General features: G+C 32.3%; 2 protein-coding genes across 4 annotated transcripts in view; both read right to left on the minus strand.

Annotated features, from left to right (window-relative positions):
• The window catches only part of LOC139491009 (uncharacterized), a 335932-nt gene that overhangs the window by 258058 nt on the left and 51652 nt on the right, over positions 1-26222 (minus strand). The window lies entirely within an intron of this gene.
• LOC139491008 (uncharacterized) overlaps positions 1-26222 on the minus strand; it is an 82061-nt gene that overhangs the window by 28551 nt on the left and 27288 nt on the right. For all 3 annotated transcript variants that reach the window (XR_011656447.1, XM_071278248.1, XM_071278249.1), the window contains exons 10-26: positions 25409-25598; positions 24054-24163; positions 23175-23367; positions 21597-21746; positions 17887-18116; positions 17242-17446; positions 15307-15410; positions 14395-14659; positions 13206-13412; positions 11964-12236; positions 8083-8204; positions 6781-6839; positions 5591-5739; positions 4492-4740; positions 3495-3710; positions 2784-2933; positions 14-118 (exon numbers count right to left, since the gene is read on the minus strand). Coding sequence is in view for 2 of the 3 variants with exons in the window: in XM_071278248.1 (XP_071134349.1) it covers positions 14-118; positions 2784-2933; positions 3495-3710; positions 4492-4740; positions 5591-5739; positions 6781-6839; positions 8083-8204; positions 11964-12236; positions 13206-13412; positions 14395-14659; positions 15307-15410; positions 17242-17446; positions 17887-18116; positions 21597-21746; positions 23175-23367; positions 24054-24163; positions 25409-25598 (2977 nt within the window). In the remaining variant the exon portion in view is untranslated. The remainder of the gene's footprint in view (positions 1-13; positions 119-2783; positions 2934-3494; positions 3711-4491; positions 4741-5590; positions 5740-6780; positions 6840-8082; positions 8205-11963; positions 12237-13205; positions 13413-14394; positions 14660-15306; positions 15411-17241; positions 17447-17886; positions 18117-21596; positions 21747-23174; positions 23368-24053; positions 24164-25408; positions 25599-26222) is intronic.

The raw sequence follows: 26222 nt of genomic DNA on the forward strand, positions 1-26222 counted from the left end.
ACACGTGTTATACCTGTTTGATTTCCAGTACATGGCTTTGTAACAATAATACCGTCAATGGTTTCTTCCCATACTGTTCCAAATCTATCAACATTAACAGGACAAATTCCGAGAGTTTCTTAAATGAAAAGAAAATATCAAATTATTAATTTATTCAAAAATCTATAAAGTTTTTACAGCATTTTTCAAAAAGAAATCTTAAAGCTCTAAACAGCCTGTGTGGCTCAAATACCGGTAGATCTATGTGCATTTTTCACAAAAAGTCTGCTTTTAAATTTGACCAAGAGAATTTTATGTAAATCTTGTCTTGCTGATTATTTCTGCAATTTAAAGTTTGTCTCCATCTATAATATTTTTCAAGATGAAAGGCAACAAGAATGTGTCCATAGTACACGGATGCCCCACTCCCATTAGCATTTACTATGTTTAGTGGACTGTGAAATCGGGTCAAAACTCTAATTTGGCATTAAAATTAGAAAGATCATATCATGAGGAACATGTGTACTAAGCTTCAAGTTGATTGGACTTCAACTTTATTAAAAACTACCTTGACCAAAAACTTTAACCTGAAGCGGGACAGACATATGGACAGTCGAACGAACGAATGGACGCAAAGACCAGAAAACATAATGCCCCTCTACTATTGTAGGTGGGCATAAAAATGAAAAGATGGTAAAACTTGACATTTATTGGCAATAACTGTTTAGAAATAGCCTCACAGTTTTGATGAAAAAATAGTAGAGCTCAACATTCCTAACATCATTTTGGGCCTGGTAAGCTTAAAATGGTAAAAATTATCATTCAAGGGGAATAAATGGTCCATCTTACCTCCCTCTACCAACAGTGTTATATTAGACCTAACTGTTGGTCCCTCTTACCTCCCTCTAAATACAGTGTTATATTAGACCTATCTTTTGGTCGCTCTTACCTCCCTCTACAAACAGTGTTATATAAAACCTAACTTTTGGTCCCTCTTACCTCCCTCTACATACAGTGTTTATTAGACCTAACTTTTCGTCCCTCTTACCCCCCTCTACATACACTGTTATATTAGACCTATCTTTTGGTCGCTCTTATCTCCCTCTACAAACAGTGTTATATAAAACCTAACTTTTGGTCCCTCTTACCTCCCTCTACATACACTGTTATATTAGACCTTTCTTATGGTCCATCTTACCTCCCTTTACATACACTCTTATATTAGACCTTACTTTTGGTTCATCTTACCTCCAGCTACATACAGTGTTATATTAGACCTAACTTTTGGTCCCTCTTACCTCCAGCTACATACAGTGTTATATTAGACCTAACTTTTGGTACCTCTTACCTCCCTCTACATACACTGTTATATTAGACCTAACTTTTGGTCCATCTTACCTCCAGCTACATACAGTGTTATATTAGACCTAACTTTTGGTCCAGCTTACCTCCCTCTACATACACTGTTATATTAGACCTAACTTTTGGTCCATCTTACCTCCAGCTACATACAGTGTTATATTAGACCTAACTTTTCGTCCCTCTTACCTCCCTCTACAAACAGTGCTATATTAGACCTAACTTTTGGTCCAGCTTACCTCCCTCTACATACACTGTTATATTAGACCTAACTTTTGGTCCATCTTACCTCCAGCTACAAACAGTGTTATATTAGACCTAACTTTTCGTCCCTCTTACCTCCCTCTACAAACAGTGCTATATTAGACCTAACTTTTGGTCCAGCTTACCTCCCTCTACATACACTGTTATATTAGACCTAACTTTTGGTCCATCTTACCTCCCTCTACAAACAGTGCTATATTAGACCTAACTTTTGGTCCATCTTACCTCCCTCTACATACACTGTTATATTAGACCTAACTTTTGGTACCTCTTACCTCCCTCTACATACACTGTTATATTAGACCTAACTTTTGGTCCCTCTTACCTCCCTCTTCAAAAACAGTGTTATATTAGACCTAACTTTTGGTCCCTCTTACCTCCCTCTACATACAGTGTTATATTAGACCTAACTTTTGGTCCCTCTTACCTCCCTCTACATACAGTGTTATATTAGACCTAACTTTTGGTCCATCTTACCTCCCTCTACATACAGTGTTATATTAGACCTAACTTTTGGTCCCTCTTACCTCCCTCTTCAAAAACAGTGTTATATTAGACCTAACTTATGGTCCCTCTTACCTCCCTCTACATACAGTGTTATATTAGACCTAACTTTTGGTCCCTCTTACCTCCCTCTACATACAGTGTTATATTAGACCTAGCTTTTGGTCCCTCTTACCTCCCTCTACATACACTGTTATATTAGACCTAACTTTTGGTCCCTCTTACCTCCCTCTTCAAAAACAGTGTTATATTAGACCTAACTTATGGTCCCTCTTACCTCCCTCTACATACAGTGTTATATTAGACCTAACTTTTGGTCCCTCTTACCTCCCTCTACATACAGTGTTATATTAGACCTAACTTATGGTCCCTCTTACCTCCCTCTACATACAGTGTTATATTAGACCTAACTTTTGGTCCCTCTTACCTCCCTCTACAAACAGTGTTATATTAGACCTAACTTTTGGTCCCTCTTACCTCCCTCTACATATACTGTTATATTAGACCTAACTTTTGGTCCCTTTTACCTCCCTCTAAATACAGTGTTATATTAGACCTAACTTTTGGTCCCTCTTACCTCCCTCTACAAACAGTGTTATATTAGACCTAACTTTTGGTCCAGCTTACCTCCCTCTACATACACTGTTATATTAGACCTAACTTTTGGTCCATCTTACCTCCCTCTACATACACTGTAATATTAGACCTAACTTTTGGTCCCTCTCCAGCCTCGTTTGTACCAACACATCCATACAGAACACTCTTTTGAATATTTATGATGGTTAGTAATTCACTAGTTCTTTGTAGATCTGTATCAATGACTTCATCTTCAATAAAAAATAAATAATTCACCGTTATTTCAAACCAGATTACTGTTTTATAATAAATAATAATGTAAACAAAATCAATTTTGTTTTCATTTTTTTTAACACATACCAGTATTTTATTTTTATTTCATTTGGCAAATGATTCCTTTCTATAAAACATTTAAAAAAGATTTAAAATGCATGAAGGACTGGAGTATCTGTATTATATCATGTTCTGCTACATTCAAAAATAAAGACAGATTTTATCTTCAATTTCAAAATAACTGAAGAGAGTCAGTGGCTCATTTGTTTCCCATCTACAACCACAATGAATAGTAAAATTCTGAAAAATTCGCTCCAGTTTGAAAGACTAGTTTATCTTCCCTTCCTCATAAAGATAGTGATTTTGGGATAGTGATATCATTGAAAACTCTTGAACTGAGAAAACCTCACCTCTGAGGAGTAGCACAAGATAGAAAATCATCACACAGAAAGATGCAAATAAATTTTAGAAAATTCCAATAAATGATAGAATTTTAAAAGGACCCATCAAAACATAAACACTAGAAATTAAAATCTCACCTTGACTTCCATCAAACATATATCCATCTTTATACCACTGCATATCTCTGACTTCAGTAGAATTACTTGTAACAGTACACTGTACAGTAGTTGTCTCCCCTTGTTTAACTACTGCTGTCAGAGGAAAGATAGATACTATTGGTTTACCAAGTACTCGCATCTCAATACTTCTGCTAGATTGTAAGTTCCCATCAGTTACACTACAGGAAAGACTACCTGAAGAGTTTTAATACATTTAAATGCTTTTAAATAGGTTAATATAGCAATCTATGTTTTTATACAAAGTCAATACTGTGGATTCATTAATATTCATTTGATATCAATTTTCGTGGTACAGAGGAGCCACAAATCTAAAGTTTAACAAATAACAAATTTTCAAAGGAAATATATCCAGACTTTGCCAAAAACGAAATTAAATATCCACGGATATGCAAGTTTTCCTCAGACCACAAAAATTGGTACCCACGAAAATACAAGAATCAAACTACAAAAATGTTAATGCTGATTTTGTCTTTTGACTAATAAACTTTCCTCAAAAACTGTGTTTAAGTGAAGATAGATCGATCTATGTTACCATAGCAGGAATAGTTTAATCGTCATAATTTTTGTGTTTTATGTATTTCTTATAATCCTGGCATTCCTAGTCAACTGAGTTCTGAGTTGGTAACAGCTTCCCCTTCCAAGGTTAGACTTTACTTAGTGTTAAAAGGCTAGTAATACTGTAGTTGAACTACGTAGACCACTATGCCACCACAGCCCCTCATTAATTTTGACAGAAGGTGCTAAAGTCCAATATTTTTATAAACTCAAATGGATAACTACATTTCATATGCAGTAAATTCATGTTTTGCATCTTTTTATTTTATACACTTTTTCAAAAGAAATTCTAAATTTTGTAATTTTATCTACATGTGTGTTGATGTGAAGGATATATGGTGGTCACTAAAGAAAGGTTGAGAGATATATTCAGTACATAGTTGTCTATATCAAATTTTACCTGAATCTCCAACTTTCAAAGGGTCGACTGATATCTGATACACAACCCTGAAAGGCATCAATTGATTTGGTTGGAGTCTCATGATCCTCCACCTTGATTTACTGGTAGGTCTTAGAACCAAATTGTTTAATGTCCATGTAACTGAGATTTGACCAACATTACCAATAATATCAGCAGTGCAAGTAAATGTTAAAGCAGTATCTTCATAGAATAGTCCATTGACACTCAGTCCAACCTGTAACTTTCCATCTAATAAATAACAGTTAGCCATATAATACAAAATACTACTTGGCCTTTTAGAGAATATATAATAAAGTTTGAGTAGCTAGTTCATTCATTAAAGGAGGTGGTATGATAAGAGCCATGATTTTTGACACTGAAATCACAGAAACAATAAACTTATTATGTTTATCATAATTCATAAAATAACTAATTAATATAAATATAGGTTGCATTTTGTAAATACAGCTGTTATACAAGCCATACCTCTTTTTGGGAGAAATTAAATGTTCATACAGACCTCATATAGATGTTTTGTTTTGTTTACCATGTTTACCTATAGCTATTGGTTTCCTATCTCTATGCTCATAGAGATACAACTTTGGAATGTTACTAGTATAAATACTAATGGATAGCAGCCAAATTCAATTCTGAGGAAGACCCATAATGAAGTGAAGAGTAATACAGAATTTCAGTATAAGTCTAAACTCTTACAAGTTTGAGGCATAATGTTAAATTTTCATTCTAGGATAAATTTTCTTACAAACTTCATATAAACTTAAGTGGCACTGTTTTAGTCATTAAAGGAGTTTCTATGGAAAATTGCCTTGCCTGTATTTACAGAAGGGCAACCTATAGATGCTTAAATGCAGAAAAGTGACTTGCAATGTCACTATGACATCATAAACATGGCAAAATTTATGCATTTGACTTGAAAGTTACTCCCAGTTCAGTTGAAACTTCATCTAAATTTAGTTTATAGTTCATCTAATTTCAGTTGATTGTTCATTTAAGATCAGTTGAAAGTTCATCTAACTTAAGTTGGAAAATGTTAAACACATTTTTTTTAATTTAAAGAATTGTTTGATATAGTACTTACTTCCTTCTGTTATAGAATAAGACCATGGTTCTACTGCCAGCACTCCCAAATATCCTGATGCTATGGCAGATTTTAACACAGCTGAGTTTTCAAGCACACTCCCCATCTGATTTACTGTAATTGAGGTGTCTACTATAACACTTCCAGTTCTGTTTAAGATGTATAATATAAGATACAAGTGTTTAGTATAATTCAATACCAAGGTTTAATACCTTATTTTCATTTATCTATTTTATCTGTATTCATTAATAAAAACATCATAGAAACCAATGTCTGTCTCTAATGGTGATAAAATACAATAAAATGAAGGGAATCTTAGTATATTCTGTTACTTATTATGATGACCAAAATTATTTGAGAATATTCTTAGGATATTTGAAGACTATCTAAAGCCAAACCAAGGGAAACTAAATATATCTTATTAAAGTAACATTTGCAACAGCATTCAATTAATTGCAAATAAAATGTTAAAGTCCTCCTATAAATTCTATCCTTCAATGGGTGATCATAACATTTCTACATCAAACGATAGCGTTTTTTCTTGGCAGTGACAATTTTTACTAATTTAAAGGATGTACTTAGGTGAGGTTTGGAATTTGTGTCAGATGTTCTGACTCCTTGGTTTTTTTCCATTTGATACAAGGTAAAATATTTTGCTCCATAACACCCATTTATTTTGTAGTGCATTTCTTTTAAAACATAAATGAAAATAAAAAAAATCCCACCTGCGCTTTCTCAAAGAAACTTTTACAGTGTGTTGTACTACTTTTGGGACAAATTATATTAAAATTTTAGAAAACTTCATCGCCTCTAACTCAAAATATGGACAATTTTATCTCTAGGGTGTCTTGAAATCTTTTGACAGCTTCCGAAGTACTATATTTCAACCTTTTTCACCTGGACCAAATCACTACTTTCCTTTAAAATTCTGGACCCAAATTTTTTTACAGTGTAATTTCACCCCCCTACTTGCAATTTGAGGCATTAAACATGGAGAAATAAATTTGGAAGGGTTATAAAAATTAATGGCAAATAACCCACTTTCAACACTAGGGACTATATTTGTGAACAACGAAAATCAAGGGACGACAATTGTGGTCTCGGACCTTCTTCTGACTTATAATATCAATTTTAAATTCTTGATTTCTATTAATTTCACCTAAGTACATCCTTTAGTTTACAACACTCACCTGAATGGTAAAACTTCTACAGATACAAAGCCAGAAGTTTTATTCAGTTCACTTTTTATCTGCAATAAATCAGTAAAATAGGAATAAAAAAATGTATAGGTGGTGGTTGTGTGGGTGGGGGTGTGGTGTACTAACAGTGATTCCCTATATAATCAACCAAATTTTTTTTCCCACTGGATCTGCCTATGAGACAGCATTTAATGAAAAATAGTTTAGTAACAAGTATGCGTGAACAGTTAATACCACACATTTTCAACATACTGATCAGATTTCATGTCTTCAAAATACTTTATTTAAACATAGCAACTCAACACTTAACTTATAGTAAATTATGTGAATGAATAGGCCGTTTAAGTTTACTCAACTGAATGGTTGAATTTTCATGTCAGAGCCTTTTATAAACGATTATATGATATGGATTCTTCTCACTGTTGAAGGCGGTTGAGTTGCCTGTAATTGTTTGCATACAATTCATTTTAACTTTGGTAGATAGTTATCTCATTGGCAATCATAACACATCTCCTTATTTTTGTAAAGAAAAAGGTTAAATTGACCTAGTTTTCATTGGATCCTAGCCTTTATGTTTAAGAGTGCTCCAGCATGAAGTTTTCTTACACCTTGTACCTTTGTAAAGATAAAGGTTAAATTGACCTAGTTTTCATTGGATCCTAGCATTTATGTTTAAGAGTGCTCCAGCATGAAGTTTTCTTACACCTTGCAGCTTTGTAAAGATAAAGGTTAAATTGACCTAGTTTTCATTGGATCCTAGCCTTTATGTTTAAGAGTGCTCCAGCATGAAGTTTTCTTACACCTTGCAGCTTTGTAAAGATAAAGGTTAAATTGACCTAGTTTTCATTGGTCCTAGCCTTTATGTTTAAGAGTGCTCCAGCATGAAGTTTTCTTACACCTTGCACCTTTGTAAGCTAGCACATTAAAAATCTGACTAAGCTGCTTATTGATTCCTCAACTAGAGTCCAATAGGTCTTTACTTCAAATAATAGTCCAATCAGGTCACAGTTAAAATAATTCTTTATATTATAATTTTAAATGAATACTTTTCAATATACAATGTATATATATATTTCCATTAGTTTTAACAGACTAGACAATTCAGTATATTCGCTAGCAGATGTTTTATACAGCTCAAAAACAAACTCTCTACTTCTCAGACTACTTTACGATATACATACTTACATTAGTTTTAACAGACTAGACAATTCAGTATATTCGCTAGCAGATGTTTTATACAGCTCAAAAACAAACTCTCTCCTTCTCAGACTACTTTACGATATACATACTTACATTAGTTTTAACAGACTGTGACAATTCAGTATATTCACTAGAAGATTTATCATTCAGCTCTGGTACAAACTCTTTGTCTTTTAGTTTGAATGATGCAATAAATAGTGAATAGATAGGAATCTCTGGAAAGAAAAATCATATACTAAATGTTGATTGACATAGAAAGAACTGAAATATATCAATGTCTACAAAATAATTGTCACCCAAAATAAATCCTGATAAATTAGAATTTTCCAAATATTAAATTTGGGTAAATAGCAGTTACAAAAAATAAAATTCTAAATTATCAGCAGAAATCACTTAAATATGTGAACTAGAGGCTCTAAAGAGCCTGTGTCGCTCACCTTGGTCTATGTGCAAGCAGCATATTAAACAAAGGACACAAATTATAGACGAGAATAGAATTCATGATAAAATTGTGTTTTGGTGATGATGATGTGTTTGTCAATCTCACTTTACTGAACATTCTAGCTGTTTAAAATTTTCTCTATCTATAATGAACTTGGCTCAGAAGTTTCAAAGGAAAACATTTTGTAAAAGATTACAAAAATTTACATAATTTACAAAAATTGTTTTGGTAAAGGTGACTTATTTGTAGATCTTACTTTGCTATACAAAATTGCTGTATACAGTTTATCTCTATCTAAGATAATATTGAAGACAATAACCGAAAACTGCAAAATTTTCTTTAAAATAAACAGCTGCGCCATGAGCGCATTGTACGCCCGACGTCTTATGTGGAAGTTTTAAGCAATAATCATAAATAGTTTTTGAGAAAGTTTTAAGCAATAACCATATATTGTTTTTGAGACAAGGCGGGACATGTGAAACCCTACCCCAGTTTTTTTTTCTTCGAAAAACTAAATATCACTAAAATAAAATTTTGAATCAAAACCAAAAAGTATACAGATCTTTAGATTAATATAACAAAGAAGTGTGTAAAGTTTTAAGCAATAATCATAAATTATTTTTGAGATACGGCGCGACATGTAAAAAAAAACCTCCCCTGTTTAACAAAATACTCAATAACTCTTAAATAAAGTTTTGAATCATCAACAAAAAGTATACAGATCTTAAGATTAATATAACAAAGAAGTGTGTAAAGTTTTAAGCAATAATCACAAATTGTTTTTGAGATACGACACAACATGTAAAAAAAACCCTCCCCCTTTTTTACAAAATACTCAATAACTCAAAAAAGAAAGTTTGAATCATCACCAAAAAGTATACAGATATTTAGACTAATTAAACAAAGACATATGTAAAGTTTTAGGCAATAATCATAAATTGTTTATGAGATATAGTGCGACATGTAAAAAAAAACCTCCCCCTTTTTTACAAAATACTCAATAACTCAAAAATGAAATTTTGAATCATCACCAAAAAGTATACAGATATTAAGATTAATATAACTAAGAAGTGTTTAAAGTTTTAAGCCATAATCAAGAATTGTTTTCGAGATATGGTGCGACATGTGAAAAAAACACACCCCTGTTTTAGTTCAAAGTGCCGCAACTCAAAAAGTTTTAATCTTATTTTCACCAAAAAGTATACAAATCATTTGACCATCATAAGAAACAACTATGTTAAGTTTCATGAAATTTGGATAAGTCGTTCACAAGTTACGGTGCGACATGTTTACGCCGGACAGACAGACGGACAGACGGACAGACGTAGAAGTAGATCTTACTTTGCTGAACATTATTGCTGGAAACAGTTTATCTCTATCTATAACATTATTCAAAATAATAATCAAAAACTGCAAAATTTTCTTAAAATTACTAATTCAGGGGCAGCAACCCAACAACAGGTTGTCCAATTTGTCTGAAAATTTCAGGGCAGATAGAACTTGACCTGATAAACGATTAAAGCCTGGTCAGATTTGCATTAAATGCTTTTGTTTCAGAGATATAAGCCAAAATCTACATTTTACCCCCTATGTTCTATTTTTAGTCATGGCAGCCATTTTGGTTGGTTGGCCCGGTCATCGGACACATTTTTCAAACTAGATACCCCAATGATGATTGTGGCCAAGTTTTGTTAAATTTGGCCCAGTAGTTTCAGAGGAGAAGATTTTTGTAAAAGAATACTTAATTTTAGAAAAATTGTTAAAAACTGACTATAAAGGGCAATAACTCCTTAAGGGGTCAACTAACAATTTTGATGTGTTGACATATTTGTAGATCTTACTTACCTGAACATTATTGCTGTTTACAGTTTATCTCTATCTATAACATTATTCAAAATAATAATCAAAAACTGCAAAATTTCCTTAAAATTACTAATTCAGGGGCAGCAACCCAACAACAGGTTGTCCAATTTGTCTGAAAATTTCAGGGCAGATAGAACTTGACCTGATAAACATTTAAAGCCGGTCAGATTTGCTCTAAATGCTTTTGTTTCAGAGATATAAGCCAAAATCTACATTTTACCCCCATGTTCTATTTTTAGTCATGGCAGCCATTTTAGTTGGTTGGCCCGGTCATCGGACACATTTTTCAACCTAGATACCCCAATAATGATTGTGGCCAAGTTTTTTTAAATTTGGCCCAGTAGTTTCAGAGGAGAAGATTTTTGTAAAAGAATACTTAATTTAGAAAAATTGTTAAAAACTGACTATAAAGGGCAATAACTCCTTAAGGGGTCAACTAACAATTTTGATGTGTTGACTTATTTGTAGATCTTACTTACCTGAACATTATTGCTGTTTACATTTTATCTCTATCTATAATATTATTCACAATAATAACCAAACTTTTTTAAAATTACTTATTCAGGGGCAGCAACCGGACAACAGGTGGTCTGATTTGTCTGAAATTTTTCAAGCCTACGGGTGCGGGAGTTTCTCGCAACATTGAAGACCCATTGGTGGCCTTCGACTGTTGTCTGCTCTATGGTTGAGTTGTTGTCGCTTTGACCCATTCCCTATTTTCTTTCTCAATTTTATTATAGAAATATAGGTGATAAAAGTCTTTCGAAAGAGGCATAACCTCGATAAAAAATATTCAATCAACTCTGATTTTTCAAGCTCATATAAGAATGGCAAATGTAATCCTCATTAAAAGGCCATTAGCTTCTAGGAGTAAAGTTACAAAAAATCAAAATATGTTCAAGTTTTAAAGGAAATAGTGAAATATTAATTCACTTTTAGCAGCCAGTTTGGTTCAATTTTGTCAATATAAGCTAACAAACATTGCTGATTAATTATTCACTTGCAAGTGAATAATTTGAAACCATTGAATCTGTATTCATGTGACCTTTAATTTAACCTTTTAGCTAAAGATGACAATAGGTTACACAAACATTAGGCATGTTCAGATTTTAAAAGGAAAAGAATGTCAACATTGAAAGTGAATAAGAGCAACCCATTTGGTTGACAGATTCTATCCACAAAATCTCATTTTTGTACAGGTAAAATCAATGATTAATATATTTTTTAACATGTAATTTGAAAGCAAACAGACCTAGAAAGGTACAATTGCAAGTGTTAGCTCTCTTTTTATATCTATGTTTATATCAGGTTATATGACCGTCAGCAGTCTTTGGAGGTCAATTCAATGATTAATTAGAATAAAATACACAGGAAATGCTGATATTTATTATTAAGTTCATGCATTCTGAATTGTTTATTTAAGACCTTTTATTACTTGTATTTTAAAAGTTTTGGTTTGTTGTAAATCAAATAGGAAAATTTGAAAGCTATGCTTTGAAAATCACCAAACTCAAATAAAATGTAGAACTTTGATTAATTCTGATTTTTCTAACTTTCCACAATATTGCTAATGAAACCATCACAATGTATAATTTCCTTATTAGTTACATTTTACATTCCCAAAAATCTTAATTGAGATCAGGCTTTTTATATGTAAATAGCTTGTTACCTGGCGTTTTGACTGTTTTAACAGGAGTAACTAACAATCCATATTTAGTTTTGACCTTGACCTGTACTGTGTGCACTTTGTCTTCTTCCACAGTCAGTGTGTACTGTTGTATCTCACTGAACCTGTTCACAGATCCATTTATTTCCTTTTCATTCCAACTGATAATATACCATTCAGTAATGTTGTAAAATTCTAACCGTGTAAACCCCCATCTGACCTGGATTTCTGTTGGGCTTATGATATAGACATCAAATGAAGGATCTGGAGGTGTCACTGAAAAAAATCAATATATAATTGTTGACTTTACTTATTAGCATGATGGGTGCCACTAGTGAAACAAGAACTGTTTGCCCTCAATAGTACATGAGATCATCCTCACTTTTGATGGGGTTCATGTTTGTATAATTACGGCCTTTGTGTAGTATGTCCCCTATATGAAAATTCTAACTTTTTTCACTGAAAAAAAGTGCAATTGATCTCTGAATAAACAAAATCTCCCATTTTCTGTGCTTTATATGGTTTTTGTCATGAACTGGGCAAAAAAATATACATTGTGGAATTATGCCTCTCCTTTTTAAAAATCTGAAATCTTCTGCTCTTCAATGTGAGATACTGTCAGAAAATAACATCACTCACCAATAAGTCATAAACATTTCAGTATAACTTATGAGCAATTTTAATTGCAAGATTTATTTGTGAATAGGGCTTCTGATTGGTTGTTCTATTGTTCATAATTTCTTCCATGTACGGCCAGTATGTGTAAACATATACAGCTATTTGAAAAACAGAAAGTTGATAAGTCATCAGTGAGAAAACTTGTCACAGGATAAAGCATACTAACAGAAAGCCTGGAACCAAAATTAAGGAAGCTCTGATTCTGTAGTTCTTTTGAAAATGCAACAGATATTTCATTGTTCAGACAGTCAAGACAACAGATGGTTTCTGATGTTTGAGCTGCGATGGATAGAAATAGACCTTATATATAAAAGAATATCAATACATCAGTTAACATATTTCAGGTTGAAAAAAAATCTATGCAATTTTGAAAATAGAGTTGTTCTTAGAACACTACAAAACAGACCAGTATTAATCTTTTATTTCGTATTCAAATTTTCCAAAATCGTTCAAAATCTTAAACATGTACAGGTATACGTGCACTTGCATAAGGTCAATTTCTATATGACAGAGCTCATATATAGGCTGTCTATTTATAACTCCATAATATCTTGACTGACTACTTACAATTGACGTTTACCACAAATGGTTCCTGATATACAGGTTGTCTTCTTTTAACAATATCATATCTTGGTGATTCAGTAGATATAATCTCTCTAACTATTCCCGTTATATTGTACATAGGTATGTTGACAGGTAATAGAGTTTTGGTTAATATGGATCCTGTAGTTTCCCTTCCCTTGGAAAGAAATTTTACCTCAAAGTTAGTATCATCTGAAACAGAATTACAAATAAAAAGAATGTCAAATAATTTTGTTTGACAGAAACTGCATTTCCAAACATGCTTTTAAACTGCTAACAAGTGAAATTGACTCTTATAAAATTTTTCATTTCGTCAGTGGCAAAGTCAAATTATTTAATGAAAAATAAAAATTCAAAAATATTTTCAAATCTAACAAACCCTTAAATAAAATGGCTTACCACTTATTATATATAAGTAGTCATCCCAATATCATAGACCATCATCAAAATGATTTGCAGATATCAATTACTTTTAAGTTATCAACTCTGCTGTTAACCTGTTCTCTCTATTCAATTTGTTGGGTTTTTGTAAATGTCTTTCTATGTTAGTTTTCAAGATAATATCCAAAACCAATAAAATAAATCAAAAGTCTTTAAGGTGGTACCCAACACCTTAACTAAAATTAATTTGACTCGTTTATTTTTCTTGAAATTTTGACGAAGTATTTACTTTGACACTTTAACAAGTATATACAAATTTCAAAAATTTTGAACCAACCGTTTTGTCAGAAAAATTACACTGGTTATATAACAGTTTGACAAACATTTATTTTGATCATTGAGAAGCTATAATATTCCCTTAACAACACAACGTAATTAAAACGTTTAGCTGATTTTACAGAGTTATCTCCCTGTAGTGTTAGGTACCACCTTAAAAAACAGAAGGTTTCAGTCTCACCAGCATCTTTCAGAACAGATTTTTTTTGTCATTGTTTATCAATGTTTACTGTTTGTTTATTATCATTATTTATCAAAATTTCAAAATAAAACAATTCTTTTTTATTTAGGATCAATGACTCCAGTAAGGAGTCGTCTGACAATTTTGTTGGTTGCTGAGAGTACATTGTAGATAGATTTTGACATTTATAAAGTGCTTTTTTATGATTGGCAAAATTTTGTGTCCGCCGAAATACAAAACATTTTAAAAAACAATATTCAAAATTAAATTATTCACCTCTATTAAGATTATATCTGGACATCTCTCTGCCTTTTTTCAAATTATCTTGGGACATCTCAACATAAGCATCCAACTCTCTAATATATTCTTGTACTACGTCTGGGTCAATACAGGTAAAATTTACTACAATAGTCCCAACAGGTGAATCAACAGGTAACAAAGAAAGAAATCCAGTTACTTCACATGATGGAGGATCATCTACATCTAATATAAACAAATAAACATCTGTTGTAGCTGTCAATCCAGTCTTCACAGTCATGGCCTAAAATATTTAAACAAAACAAAAATCAGTTCCAATTACATCAATAAAAAATATCGAATCAGAGAGTAGACAGTCAATAAGTATAACAAACTCCACCTGTAACTTAAATAACTGAGTATAAAAAAACAACAAATACCAGTAGTAAGATCAGGCTCACATGTATATCAAATAAAATTGAGAATGGAAATGGGGAATGTGTCAAAGCGACAACAACCCGACCAAAGAGCAGACAACAGCTGAAGGTTAACCAATTAAGAAAGGACAGAATGTACTCAAAACATAACAATTAATCAAAGATGGTCCCTTTGCTGCACTAGCTAATTAGTTTAAGTCAATGACAGAGCCTTTGTTACTCACCTAGATGTATGTGTACACTCTCCATTATTGTGGAATAGATGATGGTGGCTGCTTAATATCCAGAAACTAATATGCATATTCATGACGAAATCATGTTGATGTAAGATGAATATTAACCCGGCTTTGTACTTAAGACCAACAGGCTGAGCTGGATTTTAACGTGATAGTTCATAAGGTAACAGTCCGCAGGAAGACAAGTTACCTTACCTGGACACATTATTCTGACTAAGAGCTGACCAGTCTTAGCATAAAAAACTGAAATTGTTACATCTATTGAATAAACTTTATACCTGAACTTTAAATTGCATGGTCAGATTCGTATATGGTCTTAAAGATGATGTTGTACGAATAACTCCTGTTTTTGTGATTTCAAAAACTGGAATACTTTCTCGACCTGTAATTGAGAAAAATAAATCCTTAAAAAATACATTTATTTCTACAAATGTGGACACATTAAAAAATATCTTGCATATATCTAATTTAATGATTTATTGTTACCTATATTGCTTATTTGTAGTCAAATATAAAAAAGAAGATGTGGTATGATTGCCAATGAGACAACTATCCACAAAAGACCAAAATGACACACACATTAACAACTATAGGTCACCTTACAGCCTTCAACAATGAGCAAAGCCCATACCGCATAGTCAGCTATAATAGGCCCTGATAAGACAATGTAAAACAATTCAAACGAGAAAACTAACGGCCTTATTTATGTAAAAAAATGAACGAAAAGCAAATATGTAACACATAAACAAACGACAACCACTGAATTACAGGCTCCTGACTTGGGACAGGCACATATATAAATAATGTGGCGGGTTAAACATGTTAGCAGGATCCCAACCCTCCCCCAATGTCCTCTTCCACTGTAAACATGAGGAATAAAAGTGTGTGTTCAGAAAAGTGTTGGTATGTGTAAATTAGGATAAGCAGACAATAGCAAACATTAATAACCCAGCAACATTCTGTGCGGCTGTCCCAAGTCAGGAGCCAGTAACTCAGTGGTTGTCGTTTATTTCTGTGTATCATATTTGTTTGTTTTTGTTTATTGTTTTGTAATACCTCAGGTTGTAATTTTTCTTGTTTGAATTGTCTTACATATATCATTTTGTGGCCTTTTATAGCTTACTATGAAATAAAAGTTCTTTCAAAACAGAAGTTCAAAATCGAAAATGGTAACAAATTTCCATTAACTAACGGAATAAAGTGTATAGAATATTTGTTCCAACAGAAACAGATAATATCTGATATTATGGCATTATTTATACCAAAGTTTCCATTTGAATTTCTAAAAGGTTGAACAAATATACATTGAAATATAAGCGGTATGGGTTTTGCTCATTGTTCAAGGTTGTATTGAGACCTGTAGTCAAAAAGTACTGTCATTTGGTCTCTGGTGGAGAGTTTGAAAAATAACTACAGACAATACATAGAGCCAAAGATCCTTAAAATCTCTGATAATATAAAAGAGAAGATGTGGTATGATTGCCAATGAGACAACTCTCCACAAGAGGCCAAATGACACAGAAATTAACAATTATAGGTCACGGTATGGCCTTCTACAATCAGCAAAACCCATACCACAAAGTTACATAGATGCCAACCATTACGATTTTTGCGTAGTTTTTCCGATTTTGCGATAAAAACTACGCTGTTACGGTCAAAGTCGAATAGTTACGGATTACCAATCATTGCCGATCAATTTTGTAAAACGCGGATTTGTATCATTACTTTTCCGTCCTGGTCCGGTATTTAGAAAACGCCAATGTAATGCTTCCGATTCCTCGGGAGTTATCAACCTATTGTTGAGTAACTAACTGACTTCCGAAGAGGCAAACTTGCATTTTATGAAGGAGCTTTCCCCCGTTCTCTACTTCTCCTTGACAAAACGAAAATGTACGAGTCGAGAACATCTGAACAATTAATGAATGGAATACATACTACAGACAACATGTTAAACGACAAATTTTAGGGCACATCACTTTGCAACCACTCATCAGTAATTTTTATTGGTAAATGCACGTTTATAAATGATTACTGAAAACTTTTCAAAAATACGGAAAATTTGATAGTTTGTTACTGATTGTGTCAAAAGGGGGTTGGCATCTATGAAGTTAGCTATAAAAAGCCCAGAATTGATAAATGTAAAACAATTCAAATGAGAAAACTAACAGCCTAACACTATTATACTTTTCTTGATATGGAATATTAAACTTTACCTTGGATTGAAAAAGACAATTCACCATATCTGACAGATGCTTGGATTATAATAACAATAGACCCAACAGGTATATTTTCTGGAATAACTGCTGATTTTACTACATAAGATGAGATGATAAATTGAGGAATTGTGTCTACATACTCAACTTCCAAAGATATAATAGCTATGTAATCTAGCAGATCATTGGATACAGTGACGGCAAGCTGAAAATTAAATATGATGTGAATTCAATCATTTTTGATAAATACCAATTTAAAAATTGATTAAGTAAAAAATGTAATTTTGTGGATTTTTTTTTTGCATAGAACATTTAAATTTGAAGTTATCCTATACACATGAAGTCATGGAAAGTAATAATACACAGAATTATAACTAATAAAATTAACTGAAGACTACCTTTATGACAAGTAGGCTAAATAAAAATTAGATTAAAATAATCAATGAATCTGTGTTTAAGTCTTTTATTGAATTTGGATTCTTGTCTAAAGAAAGTCTTATTTCACAATGTCTTTTACACTCCACATACAATATATTTAAAACTGTTTTATTTATTTGAGAATTAGAACAAAAGTTACCCAATGAAACCAGTCATTTCACAAGTATAGACTTGACAAGTTGTAGACTGGTGGTAGATTGTACATACCTGATATCGCATACTTTCTGTCAGATGATAACATAAATTGTATACACCATTTGATAATTTATCTATCGTGAAAGCTTGACTTCCTAATTCTATAAAATCAAGAGAATACTGTAGATGTGTTGAATCTGTTTGGGTTGGATCACTACAATTCATATCTATTCTTGCACAAGCATTAAGAATCCAAACTTGAGGCTCCGTTTTGATAGGTGAACACACTGCACTGACCGATTCTACAAAAAATTAAAACTCAGGATATTAAAGAGAAAAGAAATGGGTAATGTGTCCATGGGACATAGATGATGCCTGTGCTTGCATTATATATAACCGGATTTGTAATCACATAAGCAACATGACGGGTGCCACATATGGAGCAGGATCTGCTTACCCTTCCGGAGCACCTGAGATCACCCCTAGTTTTTGGTGGGGTTCGTGTTGTTTATTCTTTAGTTTTCTATGTTGTGTCATGTGTACTATTCTGTTTGTCTTTTTCATTTTTAGCCATGGCGTTGTCAGTTTGTTTTAGATTTATGAGTTTGACTGTCCCTTAGGTATCTTTCGTCCCTCTTTTATAAAGGGCATATCTCTAGAACAGAAAAAGTGATGCCACCAAAATTCAAACTTTATTTGTGTTTTTTTGGTAATAAGCATTGTGTACTAATTTTCATAACATTCGGTTGCAGCAACTTAAGTTATAGAACAGAAATGAAAAATTCAGCATTTTTTCCATTTGTAAAGGGAAATAACTCTAGCGTGGAAAAAATGACTCTTTCATGAGACTTGTGTCTCCTATGCAAAATATTACTTTTTATGATGCTAAAATTTATAATTTTCTTGGACACTAACTTTTTTGCACCTTATTTCAAAATTAAACAGCCATAAAAACAAGTCATTGTCACTCTCATTCACTAATTATCAGGTTAATCATATATCCGGGGCCTCAGTGGCCAAGTGATCTAAGTAGTTACTACTGTAATCACTAACAAGTCAAAATTGAGGTTAAACCTCGCTCATGTGGGTACACTCGACTCCAATCTTAATTGACTAGGATTGTCAGTTTTCCTATCAAAGGTCATTGGTTTTCTTCAGGCACTCCTGCTTCCGCCACTAATAAGCTGCCACAAAAAAGCCCAAAAGGGGTGATTAACAGTGGTGTTAAAACACCAAAAAAAATGAAGAAAAAAAGGTTAAATATGGTTGTCAATTTCAAATGCTTGTCTTTATTATGTTATGGCAAAAGGAAATCAAAGCATCGTTGGTGGTGTGAGGCAGTCAATCTTACTTGAACATTTGTGCATTTGAACATGTTGAATTATACATAAAGTCATATCTTAACAAATATTTGGGAATTCTATTTGATATCAAAGTGCACAAGTGTGTTTATTGAAATTTAGGAAGCTGTTGATCCTCACATTTGATTTTTACAGTGACTTGACTGTTAGTGTTGCTATTCACCAATTGCAACTCATTCAAAATTTTGACCCAATTGCAATTTGTTTTATTAAATCAAATTCTTCAACTGGTCAAAAATTTGAACAAACTGTTCAGCCAAAATGTGAAAGTGCAAAGTGATAAAATAAATCATACTTACAATCCTATATGTCTGTCACTCCACTGTATTGATGTAATTCCTAAATCAGTCTATCAATCTGTATAGGTATATTACAGCCATTACCATACTAAAGGTGAACTGTTTTATTTTGAATTGCTATAAAAATGTCAAAACTAAGCTTTTATAGAGTTTTTCTTTCGAAAAGTATTCTATATTTATAAGAATCACACATTATGTGAATAAAAACATTTCATATTCAGTAAAATATTTGAAATTGCAATATGTTTGTAGGAAGGGGAGATAATTGCTTTTTGGTTTCAAAAAGTCTTTATTCAAAAGAATAGTATTTTAGGTTATCTCCCCAAGGAAGCATATTGTTATTTCATACATATTTTACTGAATATGAAATGTTTTTATTCACATAATGTGTGATTCGTATAAATATAGAATACTTTTCGAAAGAAAAACTCTATAAAAGCTTAGTTTTGACATTTTTATAGCAATTCAAAATAAAACAGTTCACCTTTAGTATGGTAATGGCTGTAATATAACTATACAGATTGATAGACTGATTTAGGAATTACATCAATACAGTGGAGTTACAGACTTATAGGATTGTAAGTATGATTTATTTTATCACTTTGCACTTTCACATTTTGGCTGAACAGTTTGTTCAAAATTTTGACCAGTTGAACAATTTGATTTAATAAAACAAATTGCAATTGGGTCAAAATTTTGAATGAGTTGCAATTAGTGAATAGCAACACTAACAGTCAAGTCACTGTAAGATAGTTTTAAAACTGCTGGTAGATGATTAAAATGGGTTATTTTACTTCCCTTATGTGTCTTGTATTCTGAATTCTGTTCTGAGTTGTATCATCATAAAATTTGGAGTGATTATATAAAGAAGCATTGGATGTTTAACAAGAATGTGTTCAAAGTACATGGATGCCCCACTTGCACTATCCTTTTCCATGTTCCATGGACTGTAAAAATTGGGTAGTAATCTAATTTGGCATTAAAATTAGAAAGATTTTACTATAGGGAACATATGTACTAAGTTTCAAGTTGATTGGACTTCAATTTCATCAAAAACTACCTTGACCAAAAACTTTGACCTGAAACTCCCACTTTCATTTTCTATGTTTAGTGAACCGTGAAATTGGGGTCAAAAGTCTAATTTGGCATTAAAATTAGAAACATTATACTATAGGGAACATATTTACTAAGTTTCAAGTTGATTGGACTTCAATTTCATCAAAAACTACCTTGACCAACAACTTTAACCTGAAACTCCCACTTTCATTTTCTATGTTTAGTGAACCGTGAAATTGGGGTCAAAAGTCTAATTTGGCTTTAAAATTAGAAAGATCATATCATAAGCAACAAGTGTACTAAGTTTCAAGTTGATTGGACTTCAGCTTCATCAAAAACTACCTTGACCAAAAACTTTAACCTGAAACTCCCCCTTTCATTTTCTATGTTCAGTGGACCGTGAAATTGGGGTCAAAAGTCTAATGTGGCTTTACAATTAGAAAGATCATATCATAAGCAACAAGTGTACTAAGTTTCAAGTTGATTGGACTTCAGCTTCATCAAAAACTACCTTGACCAAAAACTTTAACCTGAACGGACGCACGGATGCACAGACAGACGGACGAACGGAGCCACAAACCAGAAAATATAATGCCCCTCTACTATCGTAGGTGGGGCATAAAAATCCTTTTGCACAAATAAATTATCAATTCCATAATTAAAAGTACAAAAATAAAACATCTTTCTTTTAAAATAGTTTCTATAGTTTTGGGAACTGGACAAGATCATATTAAGTGTGACCGTACTGTGTATGACTTTGATGCATGAAATATTCTACGAAATGCAGAAATGGCAAATACTACATGCATGTTGATTAAAAATATGACAACCAATGAATATACCTCTCACTGTATATCTGACTATAACATTCTGAATTTTTTTCAAAAAGCTAGCTCATTAGGTAAAAAGTCTGTAAAAAGACATGATACCATACCAAAACATGTTTTTGTGACTGACACCAAGGCAATGAGTCTATACTTTTATTCTGAAGTACATGAAACTTGGAATACTCACTATCTAAATGTATTACAACTCTAACAGCAGTTTCATCTTTATCAATACTCACTATTTAAGTGTACAACAACTCCAACAGTTTCTGAATGCTGAGGATTACCATCATATCTCACAATAATATTAAAGTATGTTATGGTGTCAAAATATCTAGGTAACTGTGAAATCAAATGGATTTCTCCAGAAGACAGTACTCCAAAATAGTCTGAAATATATAAAGCACAACCATTTCAACTTTCATATAAAAACACAACCATTTCATCTTACATATACAGTCAAACCTGCTTAAGAGACCACCTGTATAAGCAAAAACCTGTGTTAAAAACCACCAATTTTATATCCATAAAATTGAGAATGGAAATGGGCAATGTGCCAAAGAGACAACAACCGGACTATAGAAAAAAACAACAACAGCAGAAGGTCACCAACAGGTCTTCAATGTAGCAAGAAATTCCCGCACCCGGAGGCGTTCTTCAGCTGGCCCCTAAACAAATATATACTAGTTCAGTGATAATGAACGCCATACTAATTTCCAAATTGTACACAAGAAACTAAAATTAAAATAATACAAGACTAACAAAGGCCAGAGGCTCCTGACTTGGGACAGGCGCAAAAATGCGGAGGGGTTAAACATGTTTGTGAGATCTCAACCCTGTATTATAAGACCACCTGTCTTAAGAGACCACTTTTTTTCTCTCCTTTAAGTGGTCTCTTAAAACAGATTTGGCTGTATATAATCTGATAATCTTTCACATTCGTCTATGGTTTATGTACATGAAAAATTTAAATAGTTTAAAGTGTGGACACATATAAATGTCTATCGATTGATGGACAAGTAAGGTACACCTTAAGCAAATTACAGCTCATGTCTGCATTTTGTCTAAAAGCTTATTCCCTATTCATGATTACTTTACTTCAATTACTGCCTATAAGATGTATTTGTAACCTTTTTATTAATTCCTAAATTATTTTCAAAATGTGATATGCAAATATCCACATAAACCATACATTCATTCCTCTAAGACTCAAGATAATTTTAATCCAATGTCTCCTGTTTACACTAACTGTAACAACAAGATGACTGACCTGACAAAACTCTTTATACCAACTTTTTAAATGAAGAATGTAACTTTATAGATATAGGAAGATGTGGTATGAGTGTCAATGAGACAACTCTCCATCCAAGTAACAATTTATAAAAGTAAACCATTATAGGTCAAGGTACAACCTTCAACATGGAGGCTTGACTAACACCGAACGGCAAGCTATAAAGGGCCCCAAAAATAACTAGTGTAAAACCATTCAAATCGGAAAACCAACGGTCTAATCTATATAAAAACGAGAAACGAGAAACATATATGAACTACATAAACAGACGGCAACTACTGTCTTCAGAAAGTTGATAACCTCTTAGTTTTGAATAATGTAGTAATATGGCCATTATAAAACAATCTTTCAGAACCATGATTGAAACTGTCACATTTTTGGATTTTTTTCATAAAATAATGTGAACCTTAGGTTACCAATTAAGTTTATATGATGTAAAATTAATGTTACAGCTAACAAAAACTATTTTCTTACACAAAAACTTCATGAATAAATTACAAACTTCAAAAATAATAAAGGATCATACCTGTCCCAGAGACAGCATAGGCTATAGATCTATTATTATAAGATGAACATTTAACTTTGTAGCCAGTTTCTACCTCAACATCTAACAAGCTTATATTGACGTTGATTGTACGTGGACACAAAGGTCTTTTGCTGGAATCAACAATCACTATTGTTACATTAACTGTCTGAAGGACAATGGCGTTTTCTGTCATCTACAAAATAATAAAAAAAATGTTACAGTGTATACTACAAATCCTTCACCTGGAGATTACAAGTGATTTTTTTAGCTTTTTTTAGTCTAATTGATAGTTCAAACAACATTGGGTTATGTACCATTCAAACTTGTTAGATAAAATCCCAATATCTGAACCAAAAAAATATTATCATTATTATTATCGTACTATTTTATACACCAAAAATAAAGATTTCATCCTGGACATTAATTAAAACCTTTTAACATTAATTTAACAAGGTTTTCTGACACTTAAAGTGCTTGCATGATTTCATAATGTAGATATTAAACATAAAATTGTATTTAAAAATGTCTTATAACTGCAATAATTGACTTGTGACATATATACTATTTGCATTTTTTTTTTATTTATTTTTTTGTGGCAGGTTTACACCATACCCTCTGATACATCTGCATATCAATTTAAATGGTCAGGGAGCAAATTGTTTCTGACTATACGCTGTGAACAGGCAGAATAAAACTTGTATTTTTGTTGAAATGTTTTTCTACAGATCTTCTGTGGTGAATCAAGAAATTATTGTAAGGTGGGGCCCACTGACTGCATAAGAGGGGGGCCCGCTCCAGTCATGTGTCAGTGATTCCCTATATATTCAACCAAATTTTTCCCTGAAAAAACTTATAAATCCGCCTCTGATCTATACTTACCACCAACTGAAATTTATAGAAAGTGTTTACATCTGCATTAAGAGGACTGGTAATGATGTATCCATAACCATTATCTGATGTAAAACTTATTTCATCATCTGACTGTAGAGCTGTGGAAAAGATGTAAACAACCTTCACCAATTTTTTTTTCATATTTAAGATGTGATTAAGGTTCAAATAAAAACAACAAACCAAGGTTAAGCAAGAAGATTTGACCCTTCTTAGACACATAATTCTGATTCCAATTAGCCAAGTCTTCTCAAGATATGGTATAGTTCTATAGAAAACAAACAGATGTAACCAAACGGGGCTTCAGCTTGTATACATCATACTTAGATTTTATTGGACGTTATGTTGGAGGTTAAGGACACTTAATTTTAAAACATCACATGACAAATATTCTCACATGTTTTCTCACCTGTAAAAATACAATAATTTGTCATTGAAAGAAAAATATAAACTTTTTTCTTGTATGAGGCTGAGAAACTGGCCTTCAACATTAATTGACCTAATATTGTTTTTATAACATATCAATCTATTAGTTCAGGCAGTTATTTCCATGTCTGTCCTTCGATTATGCAACTCAAGAAAATATTGTAAAAAATGGGAAACAATTGTATCGAAAAGAGAAAATCGAGTGCACCTTTTTTTATGTAAGGGTGTGTTTGAGATGAATATTTTGTCTTGAAAATGTACAAAACAAGAGTATTTGATACATCATCTCGCTTCAGACTCTATCATTTTATATAGCAAAGCTACATGTTAACTTTATAACATAAAGAAAATCACAGTACTAAAAGATGAAATATAGGGGTCAAGTGAAATACCTATCCAATGGGTCACAAAATCAGAGTTCGAATAACTGTTTTACTAAAAGTGCTTGACGACAGTCTTTAAGTTGGATCTCTGAAAAAAAAATTGTCTTCCGTTTCTACGATTGTGAAAATGAACTGGCGTAATAGGAAGATAATTTCGACGAAGTAGAATCCTGTCTGTATTGTATATTTACAGGTAAGGAAACATGTGAGAATATGTGTCATGTGATGTTTTAAAATTTAGTGTCCTTAACCTCCAACATAACGTCCAATAAAATTTAAGTATGATGTATACAAGCTGAAGCCCCACCTATCTTAATTACCATGCTTGAGCAAACATTGATACAAACAAAGCAAGCAAGCCAAACAAAGATTTGTCTTGCTAGCATTAATGTAAAAGCTGTAATAATTAACATTTCAGTATATTACTTACAATTAATTTTTAGTTGTAAGATTTTCTGTTGAAAATAGTCGCTGGACATGTGCAAGCAAACACCAATCAATAAAGAAAAAATGCAACTTGTAAATTAGCAAACAAACCTATAGAAGTTAGTGTGGTATAGTTATCGGGTGCACAACTGTCTATATGTAACACCACACTCCCAACAGATTCATATTCCAACACCTCTACTTCATATGAGGAATTTAAAACACATCTTGCTTTTTCAACTTCTATGTTCCATGTTAAGTTTATCGCATGACTTTCATCTATACTAACAGTTACTATCAACTACAAAATAGTTTTACAATTTACTACTTCATATAAAATTGATCAAGAGTTCTACTTGAGCCTTATAAGAATTTACGATACTACAGCTTATAAATGAATTTTTTACCTGACTTTTGTTTTCTGTACAAATTATTCTTTTGAATTGACATTTCCAGAGATTTATAACATTTTGATGGTCAAGTTATCCTCATTTCTCAGTTGTAATGTACCCAACCAAGAAAAGAGCATTGTTGTTAATATTTTAATTATTTTAATGCATTACAATTGTTCTATTTAAGTGTTCCTAAAATGCCATCTGATTCATCTGTTTGTCTGACATTTTTTACTAAAAATTGAAGTATTACAACATCATTAAGGCCAAATTGTGAGAGAAAAATTTCATAATGAATCTTAGCTGGCAAGCAATGGTAAAAAATATCATATATTCTAAATAAAGTGCTTCTTAAACATTTGAAAATATAAAAGGACCATGATCGGGAAAGGAAGATTTGAGATACCAATACTTATAAATATACAATTATGTTAATTCTTACAAATAACAATTTGAAAGAAGTTTCAATCATTTGAACTCATCAGATCACACATGACATACCAGTGGCAGATCCAGAATTTTTTAAGTGGGGG

The sequence above is a fragment of the Mytilus edulis genome, chromosome 10, assembly GCF_963676685.1.
Source record: "Mytilus edulis chromosome 10, xbMytEdul2.2, whole genome shotgun sequence".
Classification (NCBI taxonomy): Eukaryota; Metazoa; Mollusca; class Bivalvia; order Mytilida; family Mytilidae; genus Mytilus; species Mytilus edulis.